General features: G+C 38.5%; 1 protein-coding gene across 4 annotated transcripts in view; it reads left to right on the top strand.

The window, feature by feature from the left end:
* larp1 (La ribonucleoprotein 1, translational regulator) overlaps window positions 1-21,490 on the top strand; it is a 107,099-nt gene that overhangs the window by 22,985 nt on the left and 62,624 nt on the right. For all 4 annotated transcript variants that reach the window (XM_062049100.1, XM_062049099.1, XM_062049101.1 and 1 more), the window contains exons 2-3: window positions 9,280-9,344; window positions 14,594-14,659. In XM_062049100.1, the coding sequence (XP_061905084.1) occupies window positions 9,280-9,344; window positions 14,594-14,659 (131 nt within the window). The remainder of the gene's footprint in view (window positions 1-9,279; window positions 9,345-14,593; window positions 14,660-21,490) is intronic.

The following is a 21,490-nucleotide window of genomic DNA, read 5'->3' on the forward strand; positions in this document are numbered from 1 at the left end:
AGCAGCAACAATTGAAAATATGGCAAATTGATTAAAAAAATAGAAATGTTTATACTAATTAATAAAAACAAATGTATGTTTAAATAAATAAGTACCTAATTATGCAAATTAGTCTATGGCATCATTGTGACCACGCCCATAACCACACCCTCAATGCCACAAATATCTTGGCGGTTTAGGGGAAACCCTGTACCGTATGTAAACGTTTAATAATCCATCGTTTATGGCTGATGTAAAATAATCAGAAGAGCTATTACTGGATATTTTTAAAGGTTATTTATATTTAGAGCAAACTAGAAACTTGGAAATTCCGATTTCCCAGGACAAATACAATGCAACATGTGTATGGAGACTCATAATTAGCTGCTCGTCCACCAGAGTGGTCGACATTAAAAAATTAATTAATTGGCAATGGCCGATCACGTACCTTTTCACGAAAATCGGGTGATATTGATTGGTGGGCAATCGACCGGCACATCCTTACTTATATGTAGAAGTATTTTGGTCTGGTTACTACCGTTAACGTTGCAATCGGGTATTGATACCATCGCTACCTAGTTGTAAGAAGGGTTAGTGTACTGAAAATGTATTGAACCGAAGATTTTCCGAGCTGGAAAGTACAATGCTGTGGAAAAGGACACAGCATATATGCTTTGTTGCGTGGTCAGTTGATGCGGCGTTGAACAATAGTTGCTGTTTGCTGGAATGGCTTCAAAGTGCATGCGTGCTACATGGCTGGAATGTCAAAGTGTGGTGCTATAAACGCTGAATTGAGTTAATGGGTTGCTTGAAATTTGAAGTTTAGCATTTCAAACTGTACTGGACTGTTGAATCAGTGTTTGCTGGGGGAGGAGACTGAGCTGCTTTCCCAACACGGCCAATTTGTTGACCTAAGCCCGCAAAGGCGACGTGGCACAAGCGATAGCCATGTGGACCTACGCTGACGTCTGTGCCGCTGGCCATGGGGCGGCAGTGTCTCTTACTTGCCATCAGACAAGTTGGAGATAATGCTAAGTAGATGATGAATGGAGTATTGACGGAAACAGCAGGCGACAGAAGGCTTGACTTCAACTAGCGGGGGTGGTGGCTAACAAATGTTAATGGTTGCCTCGGGCAGACCACAACTGCCTCGTCCTGTCCTGCGTATTCAAAAGCGCGGAGGAGGGGAAGGCACATGAAAAATCACGTTGGTCCACTCACTGACCACAACACGTTGGATCAAAAACACTGATATTGTTATTATACTGTTGTTTTCTTTGATGTTCTCGACTCTTTTTGGTCTTATCTCCTTTTTGGTTTGAAAACTGCGTCACAGCTCGTTTAGCCCCGCCCAAGTGTGGCCAAACCTTTCCCATGGAGGGGTGCATAAACAATTGCAAGTGTGTGGGGGGTCACTTTAATATTCTTTACATTTTTATTCATTAAATAACCTCAAAATCAATCCAATGTAGATCAACGCAGGAATAGAATATACTGCAATATAATAGAACGCCTTTTATTGTCACTGTAAGCTTGTACAATGAAATTAAAAGCAGCTCCTTTGGTGCAGACATGCAATACAAAACAAAATAATAGAAGTAAAGAAATGATTGAAAATAGTTCAAATAGATAAGGAATAACAGGCACATTGATATAACTATACACACACACACACACACATATATATATATATATATATATATATATATATATATATATATATATATATATACACACGATGAATATAAATATGGTACAGATAAAATAGCAACTAATCCACATTTTTGAAAGCAAAAGGCAAAACATACATAGTATGTTTTGAAATAGGGGCGTAACTATTGATTGATAAATCGATAGATCAATTTATATTAGATTCAGATTTATTGGTCCCCGTTGGGGAAATTCATTTTCACTGCCGTACATTTGAACAATAGACATTACACATCACGAACAAAAATAACAAAAAGACATCATACATGACCGACACATTTACAGGCTTGTCAGACAGGTCAGCCGGGCCTGCTGTTTAGGGCGGCTACAGCTGCAGGGATAAGGCTTTTCCCGAGGCAGGCCCTCCGGAATTAGATAGTTCTGCAGTGTTTCTCATAAACTGCCAAGATACCTGTGGCGGTGGGGGCGTGGATATGGGCGTGGTCACCATGACATCATCGAGTAATTTGCATAATGTACTACAATGATATGATTTTCTCTAAAAAGGCTCAAAAAATGTATACATACTAATTAATAAAAACAGTTTAGTTTTAAACGTCCATCCATCCATCCATTTTACAATATAATTACAACACTTTATGTACATATTTATATACAGATTTGAACAAAAAGTTATTCACTGAAATATATTTATTAATTGTGGTTCTTACAAAAAATATATCTTATAAAATATAAAAGCTAAAATGTCTCTGAAAGCTCTGCCCCTTTAATTAGTGCATACTAAATCATTTAACTTTAGCCTACTACTACAACCATATTATTTACCAGCAACATAAAGTGAAACAGAGGCAGAGGTGTCCTGCCACAGTCAGTAACAAATAAACAGAAAACAGTAGTGGTCAAATACAAATAAGGCAACAAGAGAAGTATCCTACACTTCTCTTTTGTAAAGTAAATCTGAACAGCCTCTATGGGCATCTACATCAACTATATGATTTGCCTGGGAAGCTGGACAGGACAAAAAAAAAAAAAAAAAAATTATTATTATTATTATTTTTTCTTTGTGGCGGACGTAATTCTTTCGTGGCGGGCCGCCACAAATAAATGAATGTGTGGGAAACACTGAGTTCTGTATAGGGCTGGGCGATATATCGATATAATCGATATATCGCGGGTTTGTCTCAGTGCGATAAAGAAAATAACTATATCGTGATATTAGAGTATACGTTCTCACGCAGTTGCTTTTAGCTGCAGGCATTACACTACTGGCTCTTCTCACTCTTTCTAGTCTCTCCTTCTCACAGAGACATAAACAAGCGCACCTTCTTACATACATCACATACGTTTACGCCCTCGCGGAGCAGAGAGGTAGCGGCATGGGTAACGTTAGCTGTGGTGCGAGTGGTAATACGAGAGAGAGTGCGAATCTGGTAACAAATTAAGGAAGAATTAATTCCCAAGAAAAACAGCAGGGGGTCCATCGTCTGGCGGTGGTTTGGCGTCAAGTGGGAATATGTCGAACAGACAACCGTCATTTGTCAAGTGGGGAGCAAAAGCGTTGCTACGGGGCGGTATGGCGAGGTGGGTAGTGCGGCCGTGCCAGAAACCTGAGGGTTGCAGGTTCGCTCCCCACACCAACAAAATGCCGAGGCAACCATTTCCACATCAACACCGTATGAAAAAAAAAAACGACATAAGGAGATAACGTCCGCCGGAACCTACCACATAGCGAAGGACATACACTATTTGATTTCCTATTATGCAGCTCATTTTTATTTGACAGTTATTGAAATATCTTGTGTGACATCATGCACAAAAGTGCACTTTATTTGTTTTAAACTATTGTAGTGGCGTTCTGTACAAAAAGTGCACTTTAATTTAGTGTTGTTTTGATTTGTCATCTTAGTGACATCATGCACAAAAGTGCCCTAATAGCTTGTTTTAAAATGTCTCTGACAATCTTGCACTTTCGGTTTTGAAATGACATGAATGTTTGTGCCACTGCTTAATAACTGTTTAATTAATAAATACAGTTTTGGTCAATTGACTTAGTTGTGATTTCCCTCTCTGCATGAAAGTTTAAAATGAGCATATATTAATGCAGTATGAACAAGATTGTTTTAATGTAGACACATAGAATCATCATACTGCTGTGATTATATGCATCAAGTGTTCATTCAAGACTAAGGCAAAATATCGAGATATATATCGTGTATCGCGCGATATGGCCTAAAAATATCGAGATATTAAAAAAAGGCCATATCGCCCAGCCCTAGTTCTGTATTTGCGACCTGATGGTAGTGGGATGATGTATTGGTGTAGTGGGTGAGTCATATCCTGGATTATTGTATTTTCCAGTCGAATGATGGACCTGTGGTTTAGATCTGAAATGTTGGGTGTGGGTAGGCCGATGATTTTAGCGGCTATGTTTGCAATGCGTGTGAGTTTGGTCCGGTTGGTTACAGAAAGCATAGTGAAAAAACATGTGGAACAGTCCAGATGGATGGGTTGAACGATGCTTTGGTACAGTAATAACAGGCAGGAGGTAAGGTGCAACGTATAGATGAATCTAAATATATATCGTATAAATCTAAAAATCTAATATTCCTAATTTTTTAAGTATATCGATCTGTGCTCAGCAAGTTCGCCTTAGATAAGTATCGATCTAAAACAGTTTTAAAAGGGTCGATATTTTTCGATACTACAAAGAGGAAGACATTAGATTTAATAAGAGCAGACTTTCAATGAAGTTTAGAACTTAAAAATAAATAAAATTAAGCTAAACATAATACTCTTCACCTGTCTATGATGTCATCAAAACAAAAATGACGGCAACCTACGATGGTCGTGAAGAATAGCAAATGCAAACGCCACAAGACAATATCATACATTTCAACACAAAACCTTACAGCTACAGCAGGATTGCAAAAGCCAAAACAAAGACAAACGACACAACACAATAATGTAAAGCCGCAACACAATTTTAGGCCACTGAGGGCGTGACAGCAGAGCAAGTTACGGTGGCGCACCGACTTCCGGAACACAACAACATGAAGCGACAACAACTGGCAGTCAAAGAAAAAGCATTTCATCAGAAATAAATAACAGAGATGGATGAAGGGGGCTATGGAAATTAGGAAGCGAGGGGCCGACGCCATCATCAGGGATGAGAGGGCATACAGGGCGGAGAACAGATACTGTAAACTTAATTTAGCAGGTAAATCTACAGCTAAATTGTTGGTTACTGTAATTTTATTGAAAATTGCCTGAAGGTTGAAAATGTAATTAGACAAGGTTTCCTCTTAAGTCAACCTAAAGTGTTGGTTGCACTTTATTAAAAAAAGATATGAATGCATTGACTGTTAATTGTTGTCCATAAATCATTTATAGCTAATCCCCTTCCAAGAAATAACAGGAATATAGGGAACTTCACCTGCAGTATCCAGTAACCAGTACAGTAATTATTTCACACTCACACTGCTTTGTTTTTTTTTGCTAAACATTTACTGAATCAATTGAAACCCACTGAATCGTTTCGGATCGTATCGTTCTAAAAAAATATTTGATCTTCCCTGAATCGTATCGGCAACTACGGTACAAATATCGAATCGTATCGTTAAAACTAATTGTTACACCCCTATTTTGCAAACGTGCATACGTACATATTTAATAACACCTGCTCAAAAGCCACTCTGTGAACTGAGTGAGAGCAAACCTAAAATGCACGGGTATTTGTACATTTTTGTTTGTTTAGGATTTGGGACATTTCCTGTTTAGTTTTTTTGTGTAATTTTTAATTGTGCGTTGTGTTTGTTTTTATCTAAAATATGCCGCATGATTTTAGGCTAAAATAAAATCCAGATTTTTTTTCTCTGAAAACTAAAAGTTTGCATTACGGCTTCCATTTTTTTTGGTAAACTACAGAGAACAACAGAGTGGTGGGGGTTGCGGACATCATTGGGTTATTTGTTATGAAATATGATAATAGAGAGGTTAAACCTTTATTTATATTTTAAGACCAATCTTAAACTTTTTTTCATTATTTGTATCATTTCTACCATTTCTCATTACATAGTCTTTTTTTGTGTTTTTTTTTTTTTTTTTTTTTTTTTTACTTTTGATGGGTTTCTTGTTTAATTTTAACAATGTTCTAAGGGTCCATAGAAAAAACCCACTTTGACCATCACTGGTTAACATATGTGCAGCATGCTTGCACTCTCGTAGGAAGGAAACGCCTCGCTTGGAGGCACCAGTCATGATAGAGAGTAATATCAATTCAAGGATTTTAATTTTTTTTAACATCATAATAAATATGTTTATGGGTGTTGTCATTCATCCATGTCATTGCATTCTCAAAGCTTTCAATCAATCGCAACTGGACTGTTTGATTTGTCTTAGAAGACGTTTCGTCTCTCATCCTAGTAGACTTCATCAGTTCATGCTCGTCCACTGGTGCAGAAACCCTGACTATTTATACTCCAACATAAGGAAGGTGTGCCCAGGCAAGACTGCTTCCGACCTATTGTACGGAAAAAAAACTGGGTTGAAATCCGAAAGAGCAATTCTTGTGTCAATGCCAACGACAGTCTAAGACTAGATCTGACCTAAATCTATGAGCATGAACTGATAAAGCATACTTGGATGAGAGTCCAAATGTCTTCTAAAACAAATCAAACTGTTTAGTTGTGATCGATTGAATGCCCAAGGAATTGTCATATGTAATATAGGTTACTATTTAAAATCGATTAATCTAGCAGTCCCACTGACGTCAGCCCAAAAACTGTCTGCGGCCCACCAATGTCAATCCCATTTTTATAGTCTTTGGTATGACTCGGCTGGGGTTTAAACTCACAACCTAGCTTGAATGAACCAACCCTGATCTCTTGCCTCATTAGCACCCCATTGCACCTTGTGGGGATGGGGTGTCTTCTCAAAAACAAGAACATGGTGTTGCGATGAAACAAATTAGATGGCAATAGGTGGGCGAACACAGAAATAAGCACTTTATTAGCAAATCGTTATTGAACTCACTGATGCTTTTAATGTTAAATCCTGGCAAAGGGCCAACTGAGTTGTGTGCATAATGGCTGAACGGGTTTATTCGCAGGGTTTATGACAAAGATCATTCCAGCGTTTCTAAGCCGAGACCTGCGGGGATTCAGTCAGACAAAGCTCACGTTTGTTAGGCGCCGGTGTTGTGGAATGTGCCTTCGTTGCCAACGCGGCCGGGCTTAAATGCTTTTAGTGTGGCTGTTTGGTCCTGACGTCACGTTTTTCTCGCAGCGTCGCTCTGTGATTTGTACGTGCAACGCAGCAGTGTCCTGTCACTTGCCAATTTTTAGGATAAGATGTTGTAATTTGGGAATAAGTCAAATACCGTTGCAGATTTGACTAAAGTGATGCAGTGTCGTATTAGGGTTTGATTGCTTGTCGCTTGTGTTCCTGTGAGCACCGTAAGTCCCAAAGAGGCAGCGCTCTGTCCAAAGAACTGCACGTTTGTCAGACGCCCTGAACTGTCTAACCTTAAATCAATCTGATCTCGAACGTGCTCGTTGAGAGTTGAGTTGACCGCAGGTAAAGGACAACGTTTATACATTTGGCTCAGCTAACCCAAATGCCTGTTAACCAAGGTGTAGTTACGTTCCTTTCACAGGAACCCATGAATTATTTAGCTCTTTAAATGGTGATTCATTGAGTAGTGCGTTAAATTAAGCTTGAGGCCTGAGTCATGTTCAGGCCTTAACAAATGTTAATAAATCAGCGTCCTTTTTCCTAGGAAGGGTGTTAGGACTTCTGATGGTAGATTAGAGCCTCTAGACAGAGCATTTGTTATAAAGTATTTTTTTATACCAGTAAGCAGAGCCTTACAACACTTTTGGATTCTGTGGCCCTTTGATTGATTGAAACTTTTATTAGTAGATTGCACAGTACAGTACATATTCCGTACAATTGACCACTAAATGGTAACAAACCGAATACGTTTTTCAACTTGTTTAAGTCGGGGTCCACGTAAATCAATTCACCTTATCTCATACTTGCCAACCCTCCCGTTTTTAGCGGGAGAATCCCGGTATTCAACCTCGACAACCTCCCGGCAGAGATTTTCTCCCGACAAACTCCCGGTATTCAGCCGGAGCTGGAGGCCACACCCCCTCCAGCTCAATGCGGACCTGAGTGGGGACAGCCGTTCTCACGTCCGCTTTCCCACAATATAAACAGCTTGCCTGCCCAATGACGTCATAACATCTACGGCTTTTAGAGAGTAGAGTGCACAACAAGGAGAGAGTGTTCTTGGTTTCTTACGTGGGTTTATTGTTAGGCAGTTTCATTAACGTCCTCCCAGCGCGGTACCAACACACAACAACAGCAGTCACGTTTAGTCTACCGTAAAGCAGTTCGTCTGCAGTAAACAGCAATGTTGTGACACTCTTAAACAGGACAATACTGCCATCTACTGGATAGTCTGCAGAACACTGAAATTCAAGTATTTTATTTATATGTATAATAAAATAAAAAAAATAAAAAAAATAAAAAATAAATATATATATATATATCTAGAATTCACTGAAAGTCAAGTACGCCCTCCCCCCGACCACACCGCGCCTAAACACCCCCCCCCCCCCCCCCACCTCCCAATATCGGAGGTCTCAAGGTTGGCAAGTATGCCTTATCTGCCGACATCCCGACTGTGATGTTTAATGCAGACGTTTCTCTCGCACACACAAGCCTCCTCCCCCCTTACCTTACCTCCCCATCGCTCGTCCAATCACGACTGAGCCTTTACACACTCATTGCTTCACAGACATTGGAAATGAAACAAAAATGCACGTTTCCTTTACTCTGGTTTGAAAAGAATTCTTCATCCACACGAGTACAATTTTAATTTTCACCTGCGCGCTTTCGGCACTTACAAAAACATTGATGTTTCCTGGGCTCCATGTAAGTGTGAGCTGATTCTAAAGATAACGTACATGTAATTTTACTTCTTATATATCACAATAAACATCATTATCAGAGGCGTAATGCCACCAGGTCAGCTGTGGCGGCTTTTCCAGGCTTCTGATTGGAGAAAATGTGTACGCGTTTGCCTGTGGACATAGACTGTTTTGGAACTACACGCGTGTGCATGGAGATCGTTTTAACCCCGGATAAGCCGTTATTATAATTATTTATTATATTATGATAATTGTCAATTACTGGCCCTAATTTTATGATTGATTTATTCTTTGAAGGTCACATTTTAATATGTGCAATTGCAGTGCCTTGATTTTATTGACGTAATTGACATAAATGCAATTGTCATTTATTCCGGTCTTTCGGTTTTCAACCTTTGGTTTTGGCCAATTTTCATTTTGTTGCATCCTTAATCTTAATAATCAGATCAGAGCAGAACATTTTGATTAGCTGTGCAGCCCATACCTTAAGTCAATATCGCCATGTTCTGTTTAAAAACACAAGATAATGTTGCACATTTCTTATGACACAAACGGAAAATATCTGTTTTAGCTGTTCATGGAATGTCATGTGTTATGTGTGCTGGTATGACACTCTTGAGTTCTGCTCTTTGTGACTTTCAAGTGTTATGAGCTGGCATCTGGTCTTCATGCATATTTTTTTTTTATCCCACAGAGTCAATTGGTCCCGCCAAGGTGGTGAGAGCTGGCAACCCACCCAAGCCCAGGCGTGGAGGAAAGGTAAAGTGCTGTGTTTTGTATCTGAGGTGTATTATGCCATAGTGGGCTGTAGGGTTGTGATATAGACAATATCATATAGGCCTAGGGATGATGTTTGATAAGAAATTATCGAGTTCGAGCCCATTATCAAATCCTCTTATCGAACTGATTCCTTATCGATTCTCTTATCGAATCCAGATAAGTTGTTGTATATGAAAAAAACACACACAATATTTAGTTTAACAAAAGCTCACTTTTATTTTATAAAAAAAATAAAATAAATATTGACTGTTGTTACCCCCCCTAAAAAAAAAAAAAAAGACTGTTGTTACCTAAAGTATATTAAGTGGGATTTTTCAGAAAAACAAATATATACAGTAACACAAAAACAACCTGTCTCTGTGATCACTGTAGGTGTATAAATAATAATATAGTGTTAAATAAAATCAGTCCCTTGGGCAAAAAACTGAAAATAATACAGCTCTCCAAAAAGTGCACTTCTGCTGCTATTGGAACATACTAACTACACACACTATGTCACTTAGAACGCCACAGTCATCAATCAACAATTCTGCAGTCCTGGTTGACATAAGAGGTAACCTTATTTTAGCCTAAAGGCTATAAGTGAGCAGATATGGAAATTAACCGGCAACAGTTAACGTTAGTTACTCACCGGCACTATCACTGGAACTGGGGGTGCAGGTTGAAGCACAGGAAGAGGGGCGTGCTTCGTCATCTCTGTCGCTGCTTCTCCACGTGTTGAAGACACGACACGGTTCTCGAACGTTCAGGTTATGTGCGGCCTGAACATCTTCCAACATGTTTGTTGTACTGCTCCCCTTACATGAGAGCAAAGCCTGGCAATAATTGCATATTGCAGTTTCCTCGTCGTATTTTTTTGTAAAATGAAGCCATGCCTTGAGGCGTTTTTTCCGGTCCATTATTTTTGCCGCTTTCTGTATCTGCCGCCTAATGACTGAGCTACGTCATTTCCTGTGATGTCCCACAGGGCATTTCCTGTGGGACGGGATTCGAATAAACAACCAACTCTTTTTCTTTACTATAGTAGCCTCGATAACGGGAACCGGTTCTCAAAAAGGGATTTGAGTCCATGGAATCGGTTCTTTTCTTATCGAACAACCGTGAGAACCGGTTTCGAACATCATCCCTATATAGGCCTGGGCGATACGGCTGAAAACTGTATCACAATACATATTTTATATCGGTTGATAAAATGGGGACATGGGGAAAAATACATTAAATGTAAGCATTTGTATTTAAGATGTAACCATTCTCTGATCATAATCTTCTCCGTTTTCGAGGCGGGAAAGAAAGGAAATGTAAACACAAACATGGAAAACAATCGATGTTAAAGTTTCACAATCACATTGAACACTTAACAATAACTTCATGAAATGAAAGTGCAAAAATAAGGAATAGGTAATGAATGCTTAATAAAGTGTAACAAAATAATGCACAGTGTGAAAATGTAAACGTAGAGAAACTTATTTTTTGCAGGGGTTTCAGTGCCAGGAAGTTATGGCTATGCTCTGGTTAGCAGCTAAGGTGGTCCACATTGTAAAGTGAAGTGAATTATAGGTTTATAGCGCTTTTGTCTAGAGACTCAAAGTGCTTTACATAGTGACTACAGTTTAGTTTAGTTTAAAAAATCCAAAAAACTACCATACTGTCTAAGGGACTTGTCCTGTTTTTATTGACAGTATCTTTGCGCTCTGCATTACTCATTTTTAGTTTCTCTTATCACTCCATCTAAAGAATCAACCGCGAGACAACAAGATGGCATAACGAAACTTGACTACAGGGTTTCCACAGGGCATTATAAGTTATTAAATTGATTTTTGTGAAAATTATGACCTTAAATGGCATTAAAAGCATTAAATGTGATGTCCAAAGGTATTAAGAAATGTAATACTATTATAGGACTTGGCCGACAGCCAATACGTCAATCCATCAGACGATAAATAAAAATTAACTTAAGAACGTTTGATTGCTTCGTCAGTCTGTGCTTTTTTTCTTCGTTTCCGGCTTTCAAACTTGGATACAAGAGGTCCTGTGAGGTCCGAAAGCCAGAAAAGTGCTGCCTCCATAGCGGCCACTCCGCTGGACGGTAAAATGAAACTGCTCTGGGGGCCCAAACTTTGCCATTCTTTGGTGACTGTAGGCGGGTAGTCCTTAAATGTGACACCATGTCCTGTTAATGAGAAAGCTGAGCTTGTTTCATACAGGACTCCTTTATTTTAGTCGACAGTTCAACACACATGAGCTAACTTGGCCAACAATAGCAACTCTCGTGATGTACTTCACGTCGCCTACGGTGGCCTACAATGGACAAACAAGGCAATTCTAACCCTTCTTTTTTTTGACATTCCCACAGTAAATTAGCGTTACTTTAGCTGCCTGACACTTGTACATAACTTGCTATCTACTGTACCCTTTTTAAACAACTGTTTTACACCCTATCTATTGAAGATGTTAAATTGACTCAGTTTATTTTAAATGCATCTAAAGGGCTTATTGTTATTTTTCCAAATATCTTTCAATGACATGTCTCTTTCTAAAATGTTTAAAATAATCATCCATTTCCGTACACATGCATCATTTGCATTTCTACTATGAGGTTAATTTATTATTTAATAAAACCTTTGAACTATTTCTTAAAATTGTAATCTGATTTTTTTTTTAAACGTATCCTCCACTTTGTGGCTCATGCAAGGCATACTTTCAGACTTACTTACAGCATGTTTACAGCATGTTTTAAAGAGATAACAATTTGGGGGTTACCCACATATGCGGTCCTCTCCAAGGTTTCTCATAGTCATTCACATTGACGTCCCACTGGGGTGAGTTTTCCTTGCCCGTATGTGGGCTCTGTACCGAGGATGTCCTTGTGGCTTGTACAGCCCTTTGAGACACTTGTGATTTAGGGCTATATAAATAAACATTGATTGATTGATTGAAAAATAAAATACTTTTGGGTATATTATAATTTTCAACTGCTTCAAAATTGGATGTTTATTTAGAGGGCTTAAGTGCTGTTCCCCTTTGATGATTCTGATTGCAGGTACAGTGTGATGATTGAGAAGCGGAAGGTTTTACTTGGATATTGTCTACGGTCGGTGCACGAAATCAGAACAGCGGATGCTACTACAGAAAAATAAACAAACAAAAATAAATTCTCAGATGAAACAGTCTTGCCAGCCAATTCTATCTAATTCACTAGATAGTAACAGTTAATTCAATTATTCAAAATTATAATTTCTCAAATGTTTACAATTATGTGTGTATACAAACAATTGTAAGCTTTTGACTATTATATATATATATATATTAGGGATGTCCCGATCCGATATTTGGATCGGATCGGCCGCCGATATTTGCCAAAAAATGCGTATCGGCATAGCATGGGAAAATGCCGATCCAGATCCAGTTTTTAAAAAAAAAACTCCGGTCCGTGTTTTCCAACGCACCTATTTAAATAATACATTCCACTTTTCTGCTGCTCCCTAATTTCCGTTCCCCATTTTCCAGCACACCTTCAACACATCCACAGGTCTGTGGATTCTCACGCAGTTGCTTTTCGCTGCTGGCATTACACGACAGGCTCGAAGTTCTCACTCTTTTCTGTGTCTCCCTCTCACAGACAGCAAGCGCACCTTCTTACACACGTCACATACTGTCACGTCATACGTCACATACGTATACGCCCTCCCCGAGCAGAGAGGTAGCAGCGTGGCTAACGTTAGCTGTGATGCTAGCGCAGCCGTGCGAGCAACGTTCCCTCTAAGGTGCGCGCCTGTGCAATTGCGCACTGCTCAAGCGTCCTCTGCAATTATATGCCACGCACAAAATCAAATAAAAAAATAAGCGCATAACAATTTTTGACACACGGACACGACAGATAAAACAGTTTTCGTCATCATTGTTCAAATATTGTAACATCTGTCGAGACGCTTATCTCCATTCGGTGCCACATGCCCACACTATCAAAATGCAGAGGCAAAAATTTCCACATCAACACCGTATGAAAAAATTTGTGATTTTTTTAGTTGTGATTTACTTCTCTGCATGAAAGTTTAGAAGTAGCATATATTAATGCAGTATGAAGAAGAATGTTTTAATGTAGAGATGCAAGCCTTGAAGGAAAATTTTGAAAATCAAGACTACATTTCCTGCAAATGGGTGCATTTCTACCCTATATTTTAACTTTAGATTTATTCTCATATCAAACTCTTTTGGCTGTCTTTTTGACACTTACATCCGGCGCCCCCCTCCACACCCCGGATTATAAATAATGTAAATAATTCAATGTGATTATCTTGTGTGATGACTGTATTATGATGATAGTATATATCTGATAGTATATATCTGTATCATGGACCCCGACTTAAACAAGTTGAAAAACTTATTCGGGTGTTACCATTTAGTGGTCAATTGTACGGAATATGTACTTCACTGTGCAACCTACTAATAAAAGTCTCAATCAATCAAAACACTTAGAATCATCATACTGCTGTGATTATATGCATCAAGTGTTCATTCAAGGCTAAGGCAAAATATCGAGATATATATTGTGTATCGCAATATGGCCTTAAAATATTGCAATATTAAAAAAAGGCCATATCGCCCAGCCCTAGTTCAATGATGCCATTTCTGTTTGTCATGTATAATTTTGTCTATATTGTGTTTATCCTTGAATAAACAGGTCAGTTTCTTGTTACCAACCATTGTGTATTATTCAAACTCCCCTAATTCAGCTGGCTAGTTGTTATCAAGAGTACTAAAACCCTTTTCAACATGATTCTGACAACTAAGTAGGCTAAATAACTTTAAACTTTAATACATGCTCGGATAGGCCAGTATCGGTCAGTATCGGTATCGGTCAGTATCGGTATCGGATCGGAAGTGCAAAAACAATATCGGTATCGGATCGGAAGTGCAAAAACCTGGATCGGGACATACCTAATATATATATATATATATATATATATATATATATATATATATATATATATATATTACTATAGTTGGTGCAAGGGTAGAGCCTCCCTTGATTCATGGCTGAGACCAGGAATCTTGGGCTTGAAAAGGTTGGTGACCACTGGTGTAACTGCTGTAATGCTTTGTACGACATGCATCCATAAACACTACAAATTTTGCACCAGAGGAGGAAAAAACTTTATAGGGACTACATGTTTTATTTTCACTTTCGAGATGAGTTAAGCCTCACTCCATTGTACTCATTCATTCAGGTTGGGGACTTTGGCGACGCCAACAGCTGGCCCACTCCAGGGGAGATTGCAACAAAAGACATTCAGGTAGGAGTTTTGTTGTTTGTTCTGTAAAGGAGACACAGCCTCATCCTTGAGAGCTTTGGATGGTCTCATGCTTGCTGCAATGCTCTCCAGTGTCTATCGGATACTTTTTGCTGTTGAAAGGTGCTACCATGCAGTTGCTTCTTGACAGCATTTTGGTGCTTTGTTCATCTAAATGATTCATTGATGTACCGTATTTCCTTGAATTGGCGCAGGGAATATAGTATTCGCACGTCTAGAATTACTACTCGTTTCTCAAAATAATTAACGCATGCTTGGCCTTATCGCCGGTTTATTATTGAAGCTGGATCAAATTCGTTTCGCAAAATATTAATTTTATTATCGCATGTCTATAATTTTCGCCGGGTCAAACTCGTTTCGCAAAATATTTAGCATATGGCTAGAACTTCCACCGGGTCAAATTCGTTACGTCACGAGTGACGCATCTGTCCTCATTTTCAAAATGGAGGAAGCTGCTTTCAATAGTTTACAATCGCACAAAGGAAAAAAGATAAAGAGCTTTTCAGTAGGATTTAAGGTCCAAGCTATTGAATACCGGTACAGTATGCTAAAGAGAACAGTAAGCAGCTATGTTTTATTAATATACCGTAGCTGCGTGTGTGAAATACTGTATAAGTCATTAAATGACTCCCGCCTCCTGGTGGTAGAGGGCGCTGCCGCGCTAGTGATCCTTCTTGCGACTTCCGGTACTGCAGAAGAAGTGAACACACGCAGCAAGAGATTTTTTCTTTTTCCTCTGCCTGAACTTTTAACATGGAAGATTACATACCGGTATCTAAAATAAAACAGTTTTCTAAACTGGACTTTCAATCGAAGCAGGAGGTAATAATTAAAGGAATATCTCCATCGAAACAGAGACTTTTAAAACTGAAGAAAGAAAATAAGGAAGACTTCTATAAACAAGTTATCGATGCTTTTGGTCAGAAGGAGCTGCAAATGGACTCCATTTATAAGTACAGGTAAGACCATAATAACGTTTTTTTTTATTAAATGTGCTTTTCATGATGGTATGCTTACATCACACTCAAAGCGCACGCCTAAATTTTATGGATTCCTTTTGGTAAACGCCGGAGTGAGAAGAGGTTTTAAAATAATTACCGCATGCACGGCCATCCCGCCGGTTTCCGGTAAACGCAGGAGTGACAGGAGGTTTTAAATTAATTAACGCCCCTGCGGCTATTCAAGGAAATACGGTATAGAGAAATTCCTCCAACAAACCTCAGTCTACTGGTTTCCCAGAAGCTCTTTTTCGCCCCCAGGTGGATACTTACTGTACAAATTAATAAATCCCACCCAGACTGTGTTGCTGGACTAGACATTGACAGGCCAGTAATTATAGGTCATTGTCACCGAGAGTTGGGTGTTCAAGTCTTCATTGGTGCAAATTAGTGTGGTTTTTCTGTCAGGAATGATCTGAAACACATTCTCTTGTACTGTTTAATACAGAGGTGTCCAGGGTGCAACCTGGTACTATTTTTTTTAATGGCCTGTGGGACATTGTAAAAACACTATTACAAAGGAAAAACATATAAATGTGACATAAAAGAGCATACAGGTGAAAGGTAACGAGAAAAAGTTGCAAAGTTGACTAATAGATAGGGGTTTAACGATTTGTTTTAACGATTTGATGTATTAGAATTAGGGACAATCTAATTTTTTTAGAACGATACGATCCAAAACGATTTCTGTAAGTTGAAATCAATTTAGTAACTTTTTTCAGCAAAAAAAATCAGTGTGATTGAAATACACTACCGTTCAAAAGTTCGGGGTCACATTGAAATGTCCTTATTTTTGAAGGAAAAGCACTGTACTTTTCAATGAAGATAACTTTAAACTAGTCTTAACTTGAAAGAAATACACTCTATACATTGCTAATGTGGTAAATGACTACTCTAGCTGCAAATGTCTGGTTTTTGGTGCAATATCTACATAGGTGTATAGAGGCCCATTTCCAGCAACTATCACTCCAGTGTTCTAATGGTACAATGTGTTTGCTCATTGGCTCAGAAGGCTAATTGATGATTAGAAAACCCTTGTGCAATCATGTTCACACCTCTGAAAACAGTTTAGCTCGTTACAGAAGCTACATAACTGACCTTCCTTTGAGCAGATTGAGTTTCTGGAGCATCACATTTCTGGGGTCAATTAAACGCTCAAAATGGCCAGAAAAAGAGAACTTTCATCTGAAACTCAACAGTCTATTCTTGTTCTTAGAAATGAAGACTATTCCACTATTCTTGTTCTTAGAAATGAAGGCTATTCCACAAAATTGTTTGGGTGACCACAAACTTTTGAACGGTAGTGTAAATAATGGAAACTGGACACTGCAGGTCCAATTAGTGCTGGGCAATATGACGATACATATTGTGGGCACCATAGAAAAATGTCTATCGTGCCATTTATATTTTTATCGTTTCAAGCGATAGGCTGTATTTTATCCATAGGGCTTGTGCCATCAGATGATTCATAGTAACAATAATTGCACATTCAGTAAGTGTATTTGGTGTCAAACCGGAGAGAAAACAACATTTTCTTACAAAGAAAAGGAGGCGTTGACATGTAGGCTCGCATTTCTCTTTCGATTTTTGCGACACGACGCCACTCTTTGTGTCCAGCGTCTCCCGCCGTTGCGGGTTGCCTGGGTTACACACATGAGGGGATCATTGTTAGTAAACATGGAGATAGGACGGGTAGGCGATGCGCTGGCGGAAAAAGAAATTGAACCCCCACAATCGGCAGAGACGGAGTCCCAGGACGAACTCCTACCCAAACGAGGAGGTAGCTCGTCAGTCCGGCTTTATTTATCGCTGCCTGCAAACTACTTATTTGCCAGAGGATCACACGCGATAGCCCAAGGTATGTGTGGCAGCTAACGTTATTAATATTGCTGTGTTTATCCATTTTTCTTATGGCGTTGTTCTAACATACCTCTGAATAGAGTGTAAGGGTGTACCTTTGCATGCAGTATCCCGTTTATTATTAAACTGTCCTGTCAGGCTTCGTGTAGTGTTAGTGTTCATGTGGCTGTGTGTGGCAGTGAACCCTGAAAAATGTTTTGTTGCTACTGTTGTTTGCTATACCAAATGTATTTGTTTATTTCACTTGCAAATAAAGTGAGAAAAAAGGTAAGTGGTCATGTATGTTGTTAAATTTTTCATAGAACTGAAAGCGTACCATTGCTATATCGTGGTAAATCGTTATATAAAATGATCCATATCGTGTTATACATTTTTTTCCATATCGCCCAGCATTAGGTCCAATTTTCCTTCTATTTCGTGTAAGGGAATGATGGTAGATATAAATGAATTACAGATACAAATGAGCAAATAAGCAACAACTAATGGTCAATGCATTCATATCATATATGAATAAAGTGCAACTTTAAGTTGAATCAACAAAAGGAAACCTTTTCTGCTCACATTTTCAACATTCAAGACTTTTTCAATGAAATTGCAGTAACCAACATTTTAACGGTAGATTTACCTGCTAAATAAAGTTCCCCAACCATATCTTTATTCTGTTCTCTGCCCTGGCGTCGCCAGTGACGGACAGGTGTGCGGAAGCATGTATGCCCCATCATCCCTAATGATGGCGTTGGCCCTTTGCTGCCTAATTTCCATAGCCTCCTTCATCCACTTCTTGTATTTATTTATTTCTGATGAAATGACTTTTCCTTGGCTCCGCTGTCACTCCCGTTTTGTCGGTGGCGTCTTTTGTGCTTTTAAGTTAAGTTGTGGCTTTGGGTTATCTTTTTGTAGCTGAATATTTTTGTGTTGGAAGTAATGATATTGTCTGGTGGCGTTGGAGTTTGTAAAGACCTTTCTCAACCACTATAGCAAGCTGCCGTTTTTGTTTTGATGAGGTAACAGACGGTGAAAATAGACCAAGCTTTTAACGTCCTTATTTTAAAACGTGCTAAACTTCATATAAAGTCTGCTGATTTTAAATCCAAAGTTTTCCTTTTTGTGTTATCGATAAAATTGATCGATTCCAGGGTTTCCCCGAGACTGCCACGATACCTTTAGCGGTTGCGGCGTGGTCACCATTAGAGGTGGGGGAAATAATAGATTTTTAGATGCATCGCAATTCGGACATGGACGATTATAGGAACGATTACCAAACGTCAATAATCCATAATCTATTTATTGTAAATAAAGTAATGCAGACAGCTCTAAAATTTGTCTGACTGCAGCGAGCCACCTCACCAAGAGATCCGACCAGCTCTTTTATTTGATGGCACTTTTGGTCCGGTTTTGCACACGTTTCCAATAATTTAATAAATGTGGGAATTAATTAACTGTTTTTCATTCCAAATTGTCTGTTTTTTTAAAGTTGCAGGTAGGGCTGGGCGATATGGCCTTTTATTAATATCTCTATATTTTTAGGCCATGTCACGATACACGATATATATCTCGATATTTTGCCTTAGCCTTGAATGAACACTTGATGCATATAATCACAGCAGTATGATGATTCTATGTGTCTACATTAAAACGTTCTTGTTCATACTGCATTAATATATGCTCATTTTAAACTTTCATGCAGAGAGGGAAACCACAACTAAATCAATTTACCAAAACTGCATTTATTAAACAGTTATTAAGCAGTGGCACAAACATTCATGTAATTTCCAAAACAGAAAGTGCAAGATTGTCAGACATTTTAAAACAAGCTATTAGTGCACTTTTGTGCATGTCACTAAGATGACCTATCAAAACAACACTAAATTAAAGTTCACTTTTTGTACAGAACGCCACTACAATAGTTTAAAACAAATAAAGTGCACTTTTGTGCATGATGTCACACAAAATATTTCAATAACTGTCAAATAAAAATGAGCTGCATAATAGGAAATCAAATAGTGTATGTCCCTCGCTATGTGGTAGGTTCCTGCAGACGTTATCTCCTTCTGTTGTTGACTATTTTTTTCATACGGTGTTGATGTTGAAATGGTTGCTTGGGCATTTTGTGGGTGTGGCACCGAACGGAGATGTTGACATGCGGAGTTTCAAGCACTCTTCATTCTCTAGCGGGTGACTTTTCAAATGATGCTACAAATTAGCAGTGCTGCTACTTTTTGTAGCAACGCTTTTGCCGCATACTTGACAAATTACGGTTGTCTGTTCGACATATTCCCGCTTGACGCCAAACCACCGGCAGACGATGGACCCCGTGCTGTTTTTCTTGGGAATTAATTCTTCCTTCATTTGTTACCAGATTCGCACCTTCTTTCTCTCGTATTACCACTCGCACCGCTCCGCTAGCAATTCAATCCACTTTATTTATATAGCACATTTAAACAACAAAATGTTTCCAAAGTGCTGCACAACAATATTAAAAACAATATTAAAATATTATCAGCACCACAGCTAACGTTAGCCACGTCTCTTAACTATCTGCTCCGTGAGAGCGTATGACGTTGCACGCGCGACAGTATGTGACGTATGTTAGAAGGTGCGCTTGTTTTATCTCTCTATGAGAAGGAGAGACAAGAAAGCGTGAGAAACGCCCGTAGTGTAATGCCCGCAGCTAAAAGCAACTGCGTGAGAACGTATGCTCGACTATCATGATATAGTCATTTTCTATATCGCACAGAGACAAACCCGCGATATATCGCCCAGCCCTAATACGTACTTTCAAAAACACATCTGTTATTATGAATTAGTATTAACATATATATTATTTTAATCGGTGTGCCTTAATTACTTCTACTTTAAGATTTTTTCAAGTGTTTACAGATTTTTAATGAGTGCACAAGTAATAGGCTATATATATCAATTCATACTGTAACGACCAGCTGGTGTTAATATTTTATGTTCGTGTGGTTTGGATTTGATGTCAGTTTTTCCCATGTTTGCAAACACACAGTCTGTGCTTGAAAGGTCATTGGCGGAAAATGAGGAAGTATTGTTGTGTATGCGGGGAAGCGCAGACTCACGGAGACGAAAGTGTTTTCACGGGAGGTAAAAAACCTGTTATCATAAGATTGGTAATAGAATTTAAAAATTGCGTCAGACTTTGTGGGATTTCTTCTGGGGGCTACAATATATTATATGACTTTAATTTGTTTTCAAATTTCAAATGTAATTGAATGTGTCGGCGCGACACATTCAATTACATTAAGGGGAAACCCTGTATTCACTTTTAAAATAATCTTGTATTGATCTTCCAGGAGGAGCAAAGATTGATATACTTGAAATTTAGGATTATGTATGGATCAATCGTTGCACTCCTACTAATAACACAAAGCTGTCATGCAGAATGTTTTTTTTCCCCTTAAAAACTGCCTTTACTCAAAAAATAGTAATGAACCAAAATCAATGTTAATAATTATTGACCTATTGAAGGCTCCAATTACTACATATCAAATATGCTACTTTAAAGTATTTTTTGGGGGGGGAATATTGCAAATTTTGTGTGTTTGTCATAAAAAATACTAAGTTGTCAATGACAAAAAGGGCATAAAACTAACATTAAAAAAAAAACAAAAAACGTATACATGTTTGATAGATCTTAAAGTTGATACAGAGATTCAAGCGTTGAAAGTAGAATAATTAAAATTAATGTAGGACTTATTTTTAACACTTATGAGTGGGGCCCTTTAGGATCCCTAAATATTTGACTGTCATTGCTCCAAAAATAATAATGCATCAAAATGAATGTTGTTATGAATTATTGACCTACTTAAAGGCCTACTGAAAGCCACTACTACCGACCACGCAGTCTGATAGTTTATATATCAATGATGAAATCTTAACATTGCAACACATGCCAATACGACCGGGTTAACTTATAAAGTGACATTTTAAATTT

This window comes from Entelurus aequoreus, linkage group LG05 (assembly GCF_033978785.1).
Source record: "Entelurus aequoreus isolate RoL-2023_Sb linkage group LG05, RoL_Eaeq_v1.1, whole genome shotgun sequence".
NCBI lineage: Eukaryota > Metazoa > Chordata > Actinopteri > Syngnathiformes > Syngnathidae > Entelurus > Entelurus aequoreus.